The 18,978-nt window shown below is 35.2% G+C and overlaps 1 protein-coding gene across 1 annotated transcript in view; it reads right to left on the bottom strand.

The window, feature by feature from the left end:
* Trdn (triadin) overlaps positions 1 to 18,978 on the bottom strand; it is a 340,388-nt gene that overhangs the window by 298,354 nt on the left and 23,056 nt on the right. Inside the window, exons 2-3 of the mRNA XM_042055567.1 lie at positions 13,823 to 13,907; positions 10,172 to 10,381 (exon numbers count right to left, since the gene is read on the bottom strand). Of these exons, the coding sequence (XP_041911501.1) occupies positions 10,172 to 10,381; positions 13,823 to 13,907 (295 nt within the window). The remainder of the gene's footprint in view (positions 1 to 10,171; positions 10,382 to 13,822; positions 13,908 to 18,978) is intronic.

Genomic DNA, 18,978 nt, shown 5'->3' with positions numbered 1-18,978 from the left:
TTGATAATATTAAAGATTAAAATATAATAATAACACAACATACATAATAAATATAGAGGCTTTAAAGGGATAATTTTAAAGCCTACATTCCAAGAGAATGGAAAATATAAAAGAAATGCATATATTTATAGGAACTTATGACCTATAAAAGTCAAGTTAAGATGACATAAACAACTTAAAGATATCAAAAAGTATCAATGAGCTTGAAAAAATAGAGATTCCCAACTAAAAATAATACAGGATAGTAAGGATTCACAGATGAATTTTACCACACTTTAAAGATGAACTAACATTAATGTTCTTCAAATTAGTCTATAGAATATAAACCAAAATATTAACACCAAACATTTATAAAACAAATATTACCTTGGCAATAAGTGCATAAATACACTAAAAAGCAAAAAAAAAAGAATTGTTATGATGCATATAGATACTAAAATGTTTAATTTCCTGCAAACCTACTTTAATAATGTATTTAAAAGATCATATGCCATGATAAAACAGGCTTGTTTTCATGCGTACAGGGTGTTCTAACACCATAAAATCTCTTAGATCTAATTAGCATCTTCAACACAGTGATAAGCTAGAAAGTAAGTGTAAAAATCAACAGCTTCTCGTTACCAATAATGGACATGCTAATAAATAATTTTAAAAAATTACAATAGTCAGAAATGTTGTAAGAAGAAATATAAGAATATATCTGAAAAAGGAATTAAAAGGTCTATCATGTAAATTAAAAAAAACTATGAAATAAGAAAATAAATCAGAAAATGGTACGATCTCCCATGCTCATGAATTGGTAGAATTATTTTTGTAAATTATATCTACATATCAAAAAAATCTATAGACTTAACAAAATCCTTATAAAAATCCTTAGGAAAATGTCCATGTAAATAGGTATTTCAACCATAAAATTCATGTAGGGACACAAATGACTTCAGCAGTCAACATATCCTGAGCAAATGAGAAGTGACACAGCTCAGTGGGGAAGAGCACTTGCTGCCATGACAATTATTATGTCCCTTCTCTAGGACATATTTCCTAGAGAGAAGAAACACCTACAAGATATCCTCTGACTTCTATATTGTATGCTATGGCATACACTGTGTGTACTCTTACTAACAGACACACAAATAAATAAAATGTAAAAATTATCATGTGTTGGCAGAGATTGTTCTTTCTTTTCCCAGCCATCTGTCCAAGGATAATCACACAGAAACTATATTAATTACACTACTTGGCTAATCATTTAAGCATATTGATAGCTCTTATATCTTAAATGAATCCATTTCCATTATTTTATATTTTACCACAAGGTTCGTGGTTTACCAGTAAGGTTACCAGCCATCTGTCTTTTTCAGTGGCTACATGTCCATTCCCTGATTCTGCCTTCTTTTCTCCTCTATCTCTGCTTTGAATTCCCACTTTTCCCTATTCTGCGCTGCTATAGGCCCAAAGCAGATGCTTTATTAGCCAATGGAAATAAAACATATTCACAGCATACAGAGAAGAATGCCACATCAATAATGTACATATGTGTTAAAGTTATGAAAAAGTTTCCTAAAAACAGTATTAAATGATGTATGACAACCAAACTTTCAAAAAAATGAGTTTCAGTATATGGTATGGTTTATAATAATATTTATATTTAAAAATCTCAATGTTTGAACTTGGCATGGTGGCACATGACCTTAATTCCAGCTCTTGGGAAGCAGAGGCAGGTGGATATATATGAATCTGAGGCTAGTATGGTCTACAAGGTGAGTTCCAGGACATCTGGAGCTACATTGTCAAATCCTGTCTCAAAAAAAAAATAAAAAAATAAAACAAGACAAAATGTCAATGTTTTATATTATTTAATATCTTAATTCAGCAAATCATTACCTATGGCACATAGAATGTTCAACTTTTCTTTTTAAAATAATAAATTAAATATAGTTTTACAATAACTTGAACAAAAATATTTCAGTACCAAAAATATAGCAATTATATAATCTTAGGTTAAAGGTACATATTTAAGTTGGGTGGTGGTGGCACACACCTTTAATCCCAGCACTGGGGAGGCAGAGACAGGTGTATCTCTAAGAGTTTAAGACCAGCCTGGTCTACAGAATGAGTGCCAGGACAGGCTACAAAACTACACAAAGATATGTTGTCTCAAAACCAAAGGAAAAAAAAGAAAAAAGTGTATATTTGAAATGGACAGCTTTTCTATTATCTTTTCCCTCATTTCATAAAGTATCTTTAAGTTTTTATCTAATAGGGATCATTGATTATATCTTAAGTGAATTTCTAAGTATAGGGAACCTGGTAATACAATGCATCCTTTTAGTCATAGTGGCCTAAAGAAAAAGATAGTCCGGGACATTGGCAGAATATATGGACTTTAAGATATTATTTGAATTACAGAACAATGCACACAAAATAACAGATACTCTTTGAATCCAATTACACATAAGAATTGATAAAGTCTAAAAATTTGTTGCATTCATGCACTCATCCCAAATGTTTCTTTATACACAGCTAAGTTAGGAATGCAACTAGATAAAATATAGACAGAAAAGACATATATAGAAAGATACAGATGATATGATGATATAGATTAGATTTGATAGAGATAGTTAGATAATCAGTGAAGAGATGGATAGAGAGATGATATAGATGATTTGTACCTAGATATATAAAGAGAAGATGAAGGATGGATAGATAGATAGATAGATAGATAGATAGATAGATAGATAGATAGATGATAGATAGATAGATAGATAGATAGATAGATAGATAGATAGATAGATAGATAGATTTAGATAGATAGATGATTCATAAGTAGATGAATAAATAGATGTTGGGTGGATAGAAAGCAAGCACGCCAGAGAGGGGGGAATTGGTAGAGAGGGATATATAAGTTAAACTTGTACTTTTGTACTTTGGGACTAAATTGGAGAGTTCCCCCCAAATAATTTCACTCTGTTAAACTCCCATCCTAACAAGCAGTGCACCTGCTTAACTGGGATAAGTGCCAAGAAAAGGAAAAAAAATTCAGGGGAATTAATTTCCAGAGCAATAGATAAATGGCATACCTCATTAGAAAATCTATTTAAAAGGCACATTTGAGGGGTGTCTGCAAGACTTTCATAATAAATTGATGCTTATATCATCACATCATTGCCATCTTTCTTCTCAGATTACTGATCTTATTTCCTCCTAACAGAGTTCAAATTCACATTATGTTTTAAGAGTGATTGCCTCCTTTGTGCAGGTATATTCTTCATGTACATCATTTTCTCCTAATTACCAATCTGTGTTTTGAAATGAATATGTTTTACGGGGCATTTGGGAACTTTTCTGAATAGTGATAGACACCTTGATCCAGTGTATGATGATGTTTTCCTGTTGTAGATTACAACCTTTGTTTTTGTGCAAGAAATGCTAAAATTACTATAATCTTTTTGTAGAATATTATTTTAAGGTGTGTCACTTTTTATGTTGCTTTTGTTTAACTCTGTGAAGATGTATTACTTTGCTTGTATAAAACAGCTGATGGTCTACTAAAAAGCTGAATGGCCAATAGCGAGGCAGGAGAGAGAAATAGGCAGGGCTGTCTGGCAAAGAGGATAACTATGAAAAGAAATCTGGAGAAAGGGATATGACAAAAAGAGGGGAAAGAGGAAGAGTTCAAGGGCCAGCTACCCAGCCACCCAGCCATCCAGCTACACAGCTGGAACAAAAGGTATAGTAAAATAAAGAAAGATAAAGGCCCTGAGAGCATATAGATGGGATAATTTAAGGAAAGCCAACAAGAAACAAGCCAACCAAATACTGGGCATTCATAACTATGAATAAGCTTCCATGTGTGATTTATTTGAGAGCAGGTTGGTGGGCTCCACCAAAAGTCAAAAAGTAAAATATCTAAAATTACCAACAACACAATCTTCCTTACATACTCCGAGCCAGAGGAACATCATAAGCAATGTCTTAACAAACATTATTTGTTTACATTTGTTATTATTTAAAAGAAATCTATTCCATCATTAATAACAGAAGGTATTTGTAAGAAATTTCAATCAAGTGCAGTAATTTTAGTCTTCGGAGAACTGCAAATTGTCAGCTAAGCCTGTTTTCGTAAGGGCTTACTGATTTTGTCATCAGAAGCTTGAGTCAGACCTGCAGCAACCTTCCTGAGAATCCAGCCTCTGTTACTAAGAGAACAAATTCCTTTTCTTCCTCAGCAGTTTCTCTCAGCTTTCTTTTTCCAGGGGGGATGTAAAGCCAATGAACATGATCCTACATCTTGAATGCTGGCTTTTCTTCTCTTGTAACTATTAATACGTCTTCAATTCTCTTTCGAGAGCATTCCGTTTTGGATTGTTAAGCTATATAGATATCCCAGGGGTAGACAATAAATTAGAACTACATTTCCTGAAATTTCCCTAGGTAGAAATTTCCAGATAACTCTTGGGAGTGGAAAAAAAGAAGGCAAATGTAAGAGGTGATGTGTAGCCGTTGTTTGCCCTCTGAAGGCTGGTACTGGATGTATCTTTTCAGTTCCCCCAGTTTCTTGGCCATCCCTATGTAGCAAAACCATGCCTGGTCTATAGTTCCTGCTGGGCTGTCTCCTCTACACATCTCTAAAGCATGGCACAGCATTTTAAGACCAATAAATCACCTAAATCATTTCCATTTGAGCTGGTGAGAAAGAAACAAAGGTTACAATCTGTCCTTACTCTCCTCTACTTTGTTTCCTTCTGACCTTTCACCTCTCAGCACGCTGACTTTCCACTCTACAGCAGACATGATCAACAGCGGTCTATAACATGCTTAGCCAGCTCTCAGTCATTCATAAACTATACTATTATAATCCCTGTTCTGTACCAGGTAAAGTGGTTTCTGCTGCTTCCAACACATACAGACACACCAGAGTTTATCTGAAAATTTTTTTTAGCTGTTGCATTTAGCTAGAAATCAAGGAGAGTTGAAATACTTTTCCTCTGTTTATATTTTGTGTACTAATATTTGTCTTCCTTATAGTGAATAATCCAAATAAAATGTTTTGAGGAAAAGAAGGTGAGATACTATCTCTATCTCAGATAAGGAAAAGGAGCTTCCTACTCATGTTAGTGTAAAGGTTATTTGCTTGTGTTCCATGGGCAAATCGGATAAAATTCTGAAAACGAGAAGTTAGGAAAGTTGCTGGTTGAAAATTCTCCCCCTTAAGTCAGCACAGTGTGTATTCAATAGAAATAAATTTTCCTTTCTCTTTGAACTCACTCTAATGGTTTCACAGTATTTATCGATACTTAAAAAGCCCAAGAGAGTAACGACACAGTGGCAGCCATTCGGCCATCAATATAAACAGCAATATGCTTCCTTCTGCCTCTAGTCATGTTCTAAAAATGTTAATAATTACATATTCAGAGTATATTGGGGCAGTACAAAAGACTCATCATGGATACGTCCATACTACTTGCTCATAAAAGTTTAAATTATATCAATTAAAACCAGTTTTGGAACTAAAAAGTAGTTTTTAATCTCTAAATATCTTATTGAAGTAAATTTTTTTCTTGTGATGAATCATTAAAGAGATGCTTTAAGAACTGGATGAAAAATCTTAGCCATTCTGACAGGTATAAGATGGAATGTTGTAGAGGATGTGGAGCAAAGGAAACACTTCTCCATTTATGATGTGTGTGCAAATTTATACAGCCACTTTGGAAATCATTATGGTAGTTTCTCAGATAATTAGAAATCAATCTACCCCAAGACCCAGCTATACCACTCTTGGGCATATAGCCAAAGGATGCTCAACCACACCACAAGGACACCTGTTCAACTATGTTTTAATAACATTATTTTTAATAGCCAGAACCTGGAAACAACCTAGATATCCCTCACACAAAGAATGGACAAAGATCATGTGGTACATTTATGTAATAGAGTATTTCTCAGCTGTTTAAAAAATGCCATAATGAAATTTGCAGGCAAATGGATGGAACAGGAAGACAAATATGTTATGTACTCACTTAAAAGTGGCTATTGGCTCTAAAGTAAAGGACAACCATGCTACAATCCTCAGATCCAGAGAGGCTAAGTAACAAGATAGGCCCTGGGAGCTCCCTGGGAAAGTAAAATAGAATAGATATTGTTGGTCGAGTTGGGGCAGGTGGGAAGGGGAACAGGAGGGATCAGATAGAGAATGGAGGAAGAGACAACTGTAATTAGGGGGAGCATTTCTGGGAGAGGTAGAAACCTAGTATAATGGAAACTCCCAGAAATTTATGAGAGTGACCCTAGAAAAGACTCTCAGAAATAGGGGATATGTGGCCTGACCTGCCCATATCTTAGAACCAGGCAAGAATTCCAGTGGAGGAACTGGGGCAGCAACCCAGCCACATAATCTTTGGCCTATAATGTGTCCTGCCTATAAGATGTGCTTGGTAAGAGTAACATAGAAATTGTGGGAGTGGCTAACCAATGACTGGCCCAACCTAATACCCATGGCATTAGAGGGAGCACACCCCTGATACTGACTAGAGGGCCAGGTCCAGAGGATGGACAGCCTAGAAACCTAGGAAAAACACACAGTAGAGTTATCCTGTGAAACTAAAATAATTTTGCAGACATTAAAAATAATATTTCTAAAACTAGAACACAAGGAGACTGTGACTTTTGTTTTGCTATTTCCTGTCTCGGTGGCACCATCTACCTTGATGTGGAGACACCAATGCCAACAGTCTGATGAGTGAGACATATTGCAAATAGCTCCATTCACATCAATCTTTCATCAAGTGCCTTCTTTGCCAATATTTTTACTGCAGTCTCAGGAGAGAACTTAAGACACAGTCACCTATATAAACCACTTCCAAATTTCTGACCCACAGACAGTAAATTTGTGTGACTTTATAAAGGATTTTACTTTTGAAGCAATTTGTTACTCATGAATAACTGCTTTTTTAAAAGGCAGTAGTGATGTGAGAGGGTCTTCTGTTTGAGTTGATTTCATTGGTTAATAAAGAAACTGCCTGGCCCATTTGATTGGCCAGCCCTTAGGTGGGTGGAGTAGACAGAACAGAATGCTGGGAAGAGAAGTTAATAAATCGCCATGCCTCTGCTCTCTGGGTCAGACAAGATGAAGCTCCGGCCCAAGATGGACGTACACTAGAATCTTCCCACTAAGGCACCACTTCATGGTGCTACACAGATTATTAGATATGGGTTAATCAAGATGTGAATAAGAGGCTGAAACTAATGGGCCAGACAGTGTTTAAGTGAATACAGTTTGTTATTTTGGGGCATAAGCTAGCCAGGCGGCTGGGAGCCAGGCAGGAATGCAGCCTGCAGCTCCTTACTAAACAGTAGAATTCTCTAACTTTGTTAATTCCCTAGTTTCCAAGGCCTAGCTCAACAAAATTTCAATTAAAAGAAATAAAATTATATATGTACATTTCTTCACCATGTAAAATGTAAAACATCAGAATTATGTATTTCCTTAAGTAATATTCTTCAAAAGACCTACTATGTGACTGACATTTACACAAGAACAAAACAATCTTTTCTTTGAAAAAGTTTAGGTTTCTGATGATACAGTCAAGTCAACTGATATTTCTAGTACATTATACTAATTCATCTAGATAAATGGATCCACACGGTACTAGAAGAAAGGAAATATAATAATGTATGCTATTCTTATCACATTACAGGATGCATCATGAAAGAATATGTCATGAAGCATGAATAAACCTTCTCAAGATAAAAGTGAAAAAAAAATCTCCACTCATAGAATGGAATATTTATGATAAATGGGTTCTTTCCAGCTTCTTTAGAAGATCTATTTCATAAAACCCTATAATTTAGATATTTTTACAATCCCCACTTTGTAGATGTAAAAACTGAGGCCAAGAGTAGTTATCTATCCCCAAAGCAAATAAATGAGGCACCAGAATTCTCATTCTTAACTATTAACCATCATGCTAGCTCTACCAGAGTTGGGAGCTGGGAAAACTCCATAGTACATGGGCAGAAAGAAAGAAAAGTTTGTGTTTGCCTAGGATGAGCAGGTAAGAAATAAATACAGTTGAGAAACTGCATATGTGCACTAAATTACAAGATAAAAATGAAGAGCTAAGATAAGGGCTCGAATTTCATACAAGGTCTTTGTTGTGCTTAGGCAACAGTGAAAACATATCTTTTTCAGATGTTCACATAATGAAGATGTCTTTATTAGTGGGGGATTTACTAATGGGTAGGGACTGATGAAGATTGGTATAAAATTTCATAAGTTCTCTGAAAATAGAAGTAAGTGTGAAGTGTAATAATAGATAAGGTATCCCTGATAAGAAAGCTCAGATTTAAAAGTCATTTGTGTTTACAGAGTGACCATAGGCTGTGAAGGGTTCTCAGGGTCTTCTTGTGGGAATGGCTGGTTTTGTCATTAACAAATGTAGGCATCATAAGAAAGAAACTTCATACAGCAGCTATGCTGCATATTGAAGACTTACTGAAGCATTCAATAACCATCGGATGAGGAAGCCTGTAACAGGTAACCATTCATAGCATTAGATGACTGTATCTCCATGGAGAAGATATCCAATATTTATGTTATCTAGTTTGAAAACTTAATTGAAGGGAGCTTTGTATTTTATAGAATAAATTTCTGTGTCTGCTTATGAAATTAACTTACAAATATTAGATTGACCTAGAGCTCTTCAAAATATATTCTATAAAATGAGTTATGTATATTTTATGGTCATATTTGTTTTTGAGGTTAAAAGTAAATGAAATTATGCTTGAATGGAAAAGATATATGAAATACTACAGTCCATTTAGACTTATTGAAAGTTAGTTTTCTGGAGTATTATAACCAAATATTTTTCACTTAAAATCTGTCATTTTAAATTACAGAGAATGCAACTTCATTTTCTTTTAAAAAATATGAAGGAATTCAGTAAATGCATTACCTATTAGAGCAGAAACCTATGGCTCTGTTTGGCTTGTGCTTTGGTTTTATATCTCTGGTAAATGATGCCAAACATAGTCCAAATACCATAAATATACCTGGCAGAAATCATGTCAGTAACACCTCTGTTTCCATAAACTCAAATAATAGACATCTATGATGTTATGATAGTTACATTACAGTTTTGTCTCTTCTAGCATATCAATGGTCAGGTACAAATAGTAGGTTTATGGTAAGTAATTATTGAATGAATAAAATTTCATGAGGAGAGAATTCATGAGCAGAGTGACTCCAATTATCTGTGTCCAGATGCTAAAGACACTACTGCCAATGGAATCAAAGAGAAAGGAGGGAGGGGAGAATGAGTATGAAGAGCACATTAAGATGACCATGAAATAGTTTCGCTGGTGGTAAACAGTAATGGGCATAAATCCATTCACCTACTCATCATGGGATATACACTGAGTACAAAAATAATTTCTCTCTACCAGGAAATAAGAATCAACAGAGAATTTAAGATCAGTGTCAGATGTGGAGGTAGATACATACAATTTCAAAATATAAGATACCTGCGAACAAAGAGATGAACAATGACCCATAAGACTGAATGTCCACAATAAAAATCTATCTTTTTTTCACCTGCATTATTTCTGCTGTGCTCCAAACACATAAGGGACATGTGGACAATAAAGATGTAGTCACTCATTATGAGCAATTCTAATAAAATCCTCTTTACATTCTTTACTTTCAGAGACTGAAAATAGGCACCTTAGTAGGAGGAGCAGAGGACATCTGAAAGGAAACTTGAGAGCACGTGTCAGTGAGCCTTAGAAATATTTCCAAAGACCTTGCTTGCTAATCCAAAGTTATTTAATATAGTCTTTATTTTGTCAAGTGTTAAACCCCTAAGTAGTCTTCCTTAATAGTTGATTAATTCAGCTTCAAAGACAAATCTTTAGCAGGCTTTTTAATCATCGGTGTTTATGAAGCTGCAGCATTTAGCCTTCAAGAAGCTTTAAAGATGAGGACATTGATTGCATTTTCAAATCAGTGAACACAATAGACCAAGAAAAGATATAGAAAAAAACTGACTCCAGTGATGCCCAGACATCAGCGTGTGTTTAATTTTTCACACTACATTGGGCTGGAGAGAAACGATGCCACGCATTAGAAGAACATTTTTCCTTTGATTTAAAGTCCAAATGCAATGCTTCTTACCTGAAAAGTTTTTGTAATCCACTAAGTCAAACATGACAATTGCCACAGCTGACCATGTGATTATCAGAGCGATGACCAGAAGCCAGGCTGCAGGGGAGCTGAAGGTGGTCACGATGTCTTCGGTGACCGTCCTCTTCAGCACCTTTCCAGGGGACTTGGGCAGAGACCCATTTTTGTTGTCTATCACAGTTGTGGTTGTAGATGCATTTCCTAGACACACACCCAGAAAACAAAATACAATTCATAAATGAACTTCAAACATAAGAAAGTAAATAACACAGACTATTGAACTCTTGATGCTATTTTCTATAGTAGAACATATTGCGTAATGCAAGATAATAATACACAGCCCATCATCACATTACTCCACTCTCGGCATTTTATCCTGAAACCTAAAGGCTTAAGTGGTCAGCGGTCCTCATCTCCAGTGCCATTTTCCATTCTCACTATTAGAAGCAACTGCGGGTTTGAGGGCTAAGATGCTTTTATTACTATGACCTTTGATTTGTGTTCTCTTGAAGTTTAGAAAGCAAGTGAAAAAAAAGTGCTCTTAAGGAGAGAATAAAAATTACTGATAAAGTCATTCAAATGGGTGAAATTTTTATTGATATCCTGCTTAATTGCCTAAGTTATCCTCACTGACATCACCATATTTCTGGTAAGTGCACAGAACTAAAAATAATGTTGGGAGATCTTAGAATATCAATTAACTTGATTTTAAGAATTTATAACTCACATCACAATGCACAAAATATATATAAGATATCAAAGTTATAAACAAAAGTCAAATGTATCATTTTAAACCTCACCATTCAATGTTAAAATGTTCTTTTTTTTCCAATTTTCTCTAGATAAATTTAATTGTGTAAATTGGTTATTTGTTTGTAAGAAGTTATAATCACACTTTCATTTGTTTTTAGCTATGCAATATAGAATAAGTGGTATAATACTTTAGTATAATAATTTTTTTTTAGTATAATAATTTTTTAAACTAGAAAATAAAGTATGGGCTCTTTAAACAGATGTGTATTCAGTGTTGATTATGGTACAATTTTAGCTCGTAAAATATTCTTTAAGTATTGGTCAAAAATATGACCAAAGTATGGTCAAAAATGCATATCAGTATATTACTCAAATAGGGCACAATTGCACAAGGAGAAAGGAATTTTTATGATAAAACGGTCAATAACCTTTTAGATTTTCAAAAGGTTAAAATGTTAATCAAGGGCACCTTGGTGAGATGATTTAAATAAGATTTTTAAAATGGCTTTTGATATAAATTAGCAATCATATTGCCAGACTTCCTTTTAAAGGGGGGGAAACTATGGAGTTACATGCTTCAAGTTCATGAACTCAATTTAGTGGAAATGATAGCAAGATGGACTACTACCTTTAAAAACAGATTTCATAAGCTCTATTTGAAGTGTACTCAAAGAAGAAAAAATTTGAAAGAATTCACATCATATCCTCTCATTGATTTTTGTGCCAAATTCCCATCACTCCTAATGGTAGTTCTGAAATGGATGAATGATTGGAGTGCTTTGAAATGAGATTTAAGACCCAAGTGAGGCCACAAGTGAATCAAAGCTTCAGAATAATGATTTTCAGGAAAGTAAATGAATTATGACTGTTTAGGAGAAGCCTACCTGAAACTTGATATGTTGCTAATCTCCGGTATTTTTACCTCTGGAAAGCTTTCTGTGACTCCTACAGAACTGCTTCTGCACTTTAGCTGCACTTGAGCAAGTTGGGGAGTGCGAGAAGAGCAGCTGCAGACAACGCCGCAGCAACCTGCTTGGCGTCTTCCCAATGCATGTGTAAGTTTAAAGAGATTTGGCTTAAATTTCTAGAATCTTCATCCCATGTTTAAAACATAGAAAATTTTCAATAGAACAAAAATTTTCCTTTTCAATCAAGAACAAAGGAGAAAATACAATTCCAAGAAGCAATGCGAGTTCACAATGGAAATATGAATTTTTCACGGAATTTAAAGAATTAGTAGAAGTTCTGAACTTTAATTCACTTTCTAATCCTGATAATAAAGCTATGATAGAACTTTTAAACAGATGGAAATGATAAAGTGAACACTACTTTACTAATTTCATTATCCTTTTTAATTTTTCACATTCACACTCTCAAATTTTCCATATAAAAATGAAGCAAAGCTCAAAGTGTTACAGAAATACATGCCAAGTGTCCAACTAGAAAACAATAGGACAGTCATCAGACGGTTATCTGACCAAAAACAAGTTACTCACCTTTGTCAGAAAACACACTAAACTGTACTTTTCATTTTCTATTCAAATTTGCTACAGAAGCTACACAAAGCCAAGAGGCAGAAAATAGAGTGGACATAAAATTGCCCTCCTTGACAGCTGGTCAAGATAAATTCAAAGATCAGCATGTGTAATCTGAGATTAGCTCATGTTTGAGAAGCACTTTAAAGATGACATGAGCAAGTTATTGACATTCTGGAAAGAATGAGAGGTAGATGTGACTGAGCAGTTTGTCACAGGCTTCATGTCTGGAAACTTGGCACTTCAGAATTGGAGCAGAGAAGTCAGGCTGTTGTTCTTTCCTACTTTGGAACTGCAGCTGTTTGGATTATTTTGATTGCAATAAGGAATCATGTTCAAAGGTAGCAGGTCTGGCTGCAGAGCCAATGTGGCTCTCTGTGGTAAAACAGAATATGAAGCACTTTTTACAGGGGTCCCAAGATGACTGCAGTCAAACTGTACATGGGAAAATAAATCAAAAGCCTCATGGTGAAAGTCACTTAACTTCACTATGCCTTATTAACCACTTGAAGATACTGCCAGCTGCACTTGCCCCTTTTTGTTCCTGGGAAGGACCAGCAATATAAAGCTTGGCAAGAATCTCAGGGAGATTCGCCCAGGTTACAGATTGGTATCAGCAAAACACTTCAGTTTTCATTATATAAAAGCATTATGAACTTTGCATTTCTGCATGGAATGTTGTTTATAAAACACAATGTATTTCTTCAACATTTGGAGAGCAATGGAGAGAGGTATTATATGCCTTCCTAAAATAAACTGAAAACATAATTCACAATCTCCCATTAGAATAAGCTTTCTCTCTTTGACTATAAAACTTAAGAATTTTTTAGAAGAATCACTTGAAAGAGTCTTTTTACAGGTACAGTTGAAAAGGTTATAAATATCTGTCTTTTAACAATGTAAGTATCATTTTTAGAATGTATCTGGATCATATAGAGAATTGGCATGAGTTAAGTATATAAAAACTAAAGGACACTAATGAGAAATACAATTTATGGAAACAGTCAATAATGACCTATATTAAAATAGTCATATATCCTCATCAATATATTAATATTTCTGACACATAAGAAAACAAGTATTTTTAGAATACAAAGTCTAGATATTTGAGTCAAATACAAAATCACTAATCCTTTTTGGAGAGAGAATTACTTTTATAACAAACTAGAACCTGATTCTCTTCCAAATTCAATTAAAGTCTCATATTTACATTAATACCATTTTCTATGACTTTTAGGAGGAGATGATAATTATAATGAAATTATAGAAGACATTTTGGTAACTTTATCTAGTGAGGTAGAAATAAATAAGTAGTTATATTTAATCTTATTTCATAAATATATTTTGATCATACTCTTGGCCTTCCCTTGACTGCTCTCAGAGCCTCCAGAGCTCTCTTCATCCCTACCCAACTTCATGTTATTTCTCTCTTTCTTTCTCTCAAAAACAAAACAAAACAAAAAAAAAAAACAAAGACAGTATGATCCCAAACTCCTCAATATCCATACATTTCTTCTATTGGGTGAGTGTTTTTTCCTCTAATGCTGAGGGCAAAACGAAAGCCAGTTCTGCATCATCAACTGTAAGAACAAACTTTTAAACCAAGTTTGTCCACTCAGATCGTAGCTCATGACTGTGAGAAGTTGTATAAACCCCTATGACTCATTTTTTTCTGTGAAACAGTCATAAGACATTACTTTTCTGGTATAAAGTTGTAAGTAGAACCTGTAATGGCTCTCAAGTTGATCATAGAGTTATACTCAGACAAGATGGATACTCAGGATCTGGAGATCAACCACAATGTGAACCAATGAAGCAAGTTATTCTTAGATCCAGACGCGTGCTTGACCTTTCTAGACACAGGCACGTATACTGATGACTCTAGTTTTCTTTTGGTGTTTCTGCTTGCCTCTGTTAAAGATATAAGGTTCTTCTTCCTCTGGTTGTACCATGATAACTGATCAGTCCGAACATTCTGAATCCCAAAACTTTTATATAGATGACTTTTAGTTTTGAAAGGAAGTATTAGATTTCAATTTTGTTTCTCAAGTGGCGGAACTCTCAAGGTACTAAAGTGAAAAGAATTTCTTTGGGAGGGTTGCAAAATCAATTTCTGTATTTGAGATGCTTCTAGAAATGCTTAGAAACAGCTCACATGACATCTGATCAAGGGAGAAGAAGTTGCACCTGTGCTACATTGGTCTGAAAGTGTGGGTCCCCCAGAATACAACCTAAAAGCTCTGATCCCATGGTGGCAGTTTCAGGATAAGGGACCTAGTCAAGTTCTGAGTAGAATATGGCCTTTAGAAAAGATACCACCCATTCATTGTAGCAAGTGAGCTTGGAATGAAATGGCAGCTGTTCCTAAAGAAGCAGGAAGATTCTTCTACCTGTGAGGAGGATGTTTGTAATCCACCTTTTGAGTAATTATTCAGTGTGCTTATTCTGGAATATGGTAGGTGTTCCTCTGTGTTTTAGCAGTTGAAGCCCAGTTTTCCCTATCTTTTGAGATTCTTATTTTCATTTTAGCGGTAGCTCATTATTGGAAGTTTAGTTTTTCTTAAAAACAATGATGCGTATATAATTTAGTGTTTGGGACCATAAAGCACAGTTCCTTGTGTTTTATGACCTTTTAAAATGAATGCAATTTTAATCTGGAATATTAAAGTGCTCATAGACAAATATAATGAGAAAGGTAAAGTTATGACCAATTAGGAACATGATAACTGAAATTCCATATCAGAAGGTGCAATGCTTTTTATACAACAAGCCTCAATACATACTTAGATAAAACCAATATTGTAACTGTTGATCAGAGAAATTATTAAAATGCCATATTAACCTCAACATTTCTACATCTAGGAGAATATGCTGTTCATGATATCTTCTTAAATGAAGCAACAAATGAGACATTTTTCTGATATGAGAAAATGTAGAAATGAATGATAGGCTACTGATAAAAATAAAAAGAAAATATCTATTCTGTTCTGTATTGTAATAGCTGAGAATTTTAGGTGGTCAATCTAAATCTGGTGTGATAGAAAGCTAGTTGGGGACTGTAAGCCTGTGTAGATCAGTGATAAATTGTTTACTTATGATATGCAAGTCCTTATGTTTGATCTCAAGCTAATCTAATGAGATTTTAAAAGTAATATGGACAAAGTGATTGGCTATGAAGCATACATTATTATTAAGCAGAAGCATTTTTTTCCAAAAAGAAAGTGAGAACTGATAACTCAGGTGCCATTAAGATTTTTCAGCCTTCAAAGGGGTTATGTTTCCTAAAGGGTTTAGAAGAGTTTCCTAAAACCAGAGCGGACAGAGTATGTGCATAAAAATGAATGTATTAATGATGAATTTACAAAACTGTGAGTGTTCTGTGTCGTAGTCAACTCTGGATGAAGTAACAAGAACCACAGACTTGCACACTACCTTTTCCCTTTCTTCTGGAGGTTGGTGTGTTGATGGCATGGTAGGACTATTGTAAGGAATCCATGCCTTATTGGCAGCTCTCTGACTTCCCAATGCATCTTCAAATAACAGAGAAGAACAATACCTCTAAGTATCTGTTGCTGCAAAAACAATAATTGTACTCTTAAATTTTCCATCCTAATTACTTTTTCTATACCTGACTACCTCCCAACCACCTGATTCCATCATCCTAATAACAGCAGTTGGAGATTAGGACTTGAAACTCTGATTAAATGGGGGGAAAGACACAGTTCGGCACATAAGATGAATCATTCATGCTGATTTTCTTTTTAAAATGTTGTTAAAACTACTAAAATATTTTAAGTGTAATAAGCATAGATTTTAATAGAACTGTATCTTACATATTAAAATATAAGGAATGATGACTGGTGTCCCTTTGTCGGTGAGGCTCAAAATCAAATAGTTAGTGGACACTAAATGCAATGACACACTAGGGAATTGGAAATTAACAAACGTGACCTATCAGATACCAACACATGCTAATCAAGTTCATTTCAGGCAGCTGAGCTATGAATCCTGAAGTCTCAGACGAAAGGTGAGTGTTGCAGTATATGTCAGATCTTTGGGAGTCTACAAAAAGTTTTTCAAATGCCATGGATTTCACTTAAGGGTCAGTAGCAGATTTGTTGTTATTGTTGTTATCAAATTCGTTTGAATAGTATAAATGCATAATCATTTTCTTTGATAAATTAATTGTCTAGTACTTTCTTTTGACACCTCTCTCTCAGCCAAAAATGCACAAATGACTTGCTGCACAGAGCCCCGGCAGTTATCTAACTAAATGTCCATTGTTGTTGAATTGCAAACCCACAGCAACAAAACAAAATTTAAAAAAAACTTATGTAATGACATTTTGTTTCATTTAGAAATAAATCCAAGCTAAAGATTTCAAGACCATTAGATTTCTGTGTTTCTTTGTATTCTCATGTGTGTTTTTACTTTATTTTTCCTAATGATATTTTCATAAGAACACACTCTTGCTAAAGAATTAAGAAAGTCAGGACCGTGAGGGAACCTCCATCTGGCGATAGATGGGGAAAATGACTGAGCCCCACATTGGAGCACTGGACTGAGCTCCCAGGGTCCTGATGAGGAGCAGAAGGAGAGAGAACATGAGGGAGAAAGTCAGGAACGTGAGGGGTGCGTTCACTCATGGAGACGGTGGGACAGAACTAATGGGAGATCACCAACTCCAGTTGGAATGGGACTGATGGATCATGCGACCAAACCCCTCTCTTGGAATGTGGCCAACAGCGGGGCTGACTGAGAAGCAAAGGACAATGGCGCTGGGCTCTGATTCTTCTGCATGGACGGGCTCTGTGGGAGCCTTCTCAGCTTGGTAGATCACCTTCCTGGACCTGGGGGGAGTTGGGAGGACCTTGGTCTTAGCATAGAGTAGGGAACCCTGATGGCTCCTTGGCCTTGAGAGGGAGGGAGGGGAGGTATGGGTGGGGGGGAGGGGGGGGGAGGGGGGGAAGGAGAGGAGGAAAGGGGGAGGAGGAGGGGAGGGAGGGGGGAGGAGGAGGGGAGGAGATGGAAATTTTTTAAATATAAAAAAATAAACCATGAAAAAAAAAAAAGAATTAAGCATCGCTTGCTGCCTTCAGGCCGGTAGAGTCAAATATTAAGATGTCATAACAGGTGTTCTTTACATCCAGGGCGGGGATGCTGCCCCCCAAAGCAAGTATAACATCACACTCTTTTTCTTATTAACTTATTGTTCACCAGCAGTCTTCCTTAAACTTCAGTCCCAAATTGTGTTTGTAGGAAAAGGTGACATGGTGACTTCTACCGATTGCCATATAATTTTCAGAAACTTAAGGAAATGCAAAAAGTACTCGAAAGCCTTTGCTTTCTGTAGCTGACATGAGCAAGAGTTTTCTTTATTTTCAAGTATAAATAAATGCATAGCCATGCTTCTTGTTTATAAGGAAATTTCCATAAGCTGACAGAAAAGCATGACAATTTAAGGTTGTATTTTTTCATATTACATGTATTTGAAAAAAGGTTAGTGTGTATAACTCTTAAGTAATGGCATGGCAAATTTGATTCTCTCAGGGGCTTTTGAAAAACAATTATAGCAAACATTTTTATGCATCTTTAATTATCTATAATATAAAATTTACTATGAGTAGCACAAAGGACACTTTCTACAGTTAGTCTACAACTAACTCTATTTCCCTATTGGGAATGAAAGCAAAACCATAAAATTTTTAACTAACAGATGAAGTACAATTTAATATTTTTGAAGGAAATATGTCTGTTATTGAGTACCATTGTAATAGCATATTATTCACATATTCAGTTAAACTGGAACCTAAAACTTCATCAAATTATTTCTAAAAGCATAGCCTCTGTCTAGAGTTTGTTCCTGATTCAATGAAGCAAATGTAACACTAATTAAAGAGATTTCCTGTGAATGTGTGTCTCTCTGTGTGTGTGCGTGCATGTGTATGTTATAATTATTTCATCTACAGAGAAAAGAAAAGAGCTTCCTGTGTCTTTCAAGGAACTCTGAATCAGCTTGGAGTTCCATTATGCATCTCTGAAAGACAAGGAAGATGCTCACGCCCATATTTCAATAAAGCAAACAACTGGGTAAGAATAGATACTGCTCTGTATGAGCTTCCTCTAGGAGCTGTCACAGTGGGAAGCACACTGCTAAAGCTGCACACATTTGGGGAAGGGCGTGTAGTTTCTGTGTGGCAGGAAACTGAAACTCTGCTTAAACAATTTTCCAAGATCCTCTCATCATTTGAGCATTGAAAGTGTTGCATGTTGCTTAGTCTCCAACATCGCTATCTTCTGTTTATTCAAATAGACCTAAAATTGCTCAGAAGTACTATGTGAGGAAAATATGTAACTTCTTCTCAATTAAAAATAAGCATTTCATAGAGCAATTATAGCTGTTGACATAGAACAAATTTTTAATAAAAAGCAATGGTATAAGTCCACTGAGAAATGATTATTTTTTTTTGTCTGGCCCCCACATTCTTTGTAGAATTTCATCTTTGTTGA

Source organism: Arvicola amphibius, chromosome 8 (assembly GCF_903992535.2).
Source record: "Arvicola amphibius chromosome 8, mArvAmp1.2, whole genome shotgun sequence".
In the NCBI taxonomy this organism is placed as follows: Eukaryota; Metazoa; Chordata; class Mammalia; order Rodentia; family Cricetidae; genus Arvicola; species Arvicola amphibius.
This window is presented reverse-complemented; position numbering and strand designations above follow the sequence as displayed.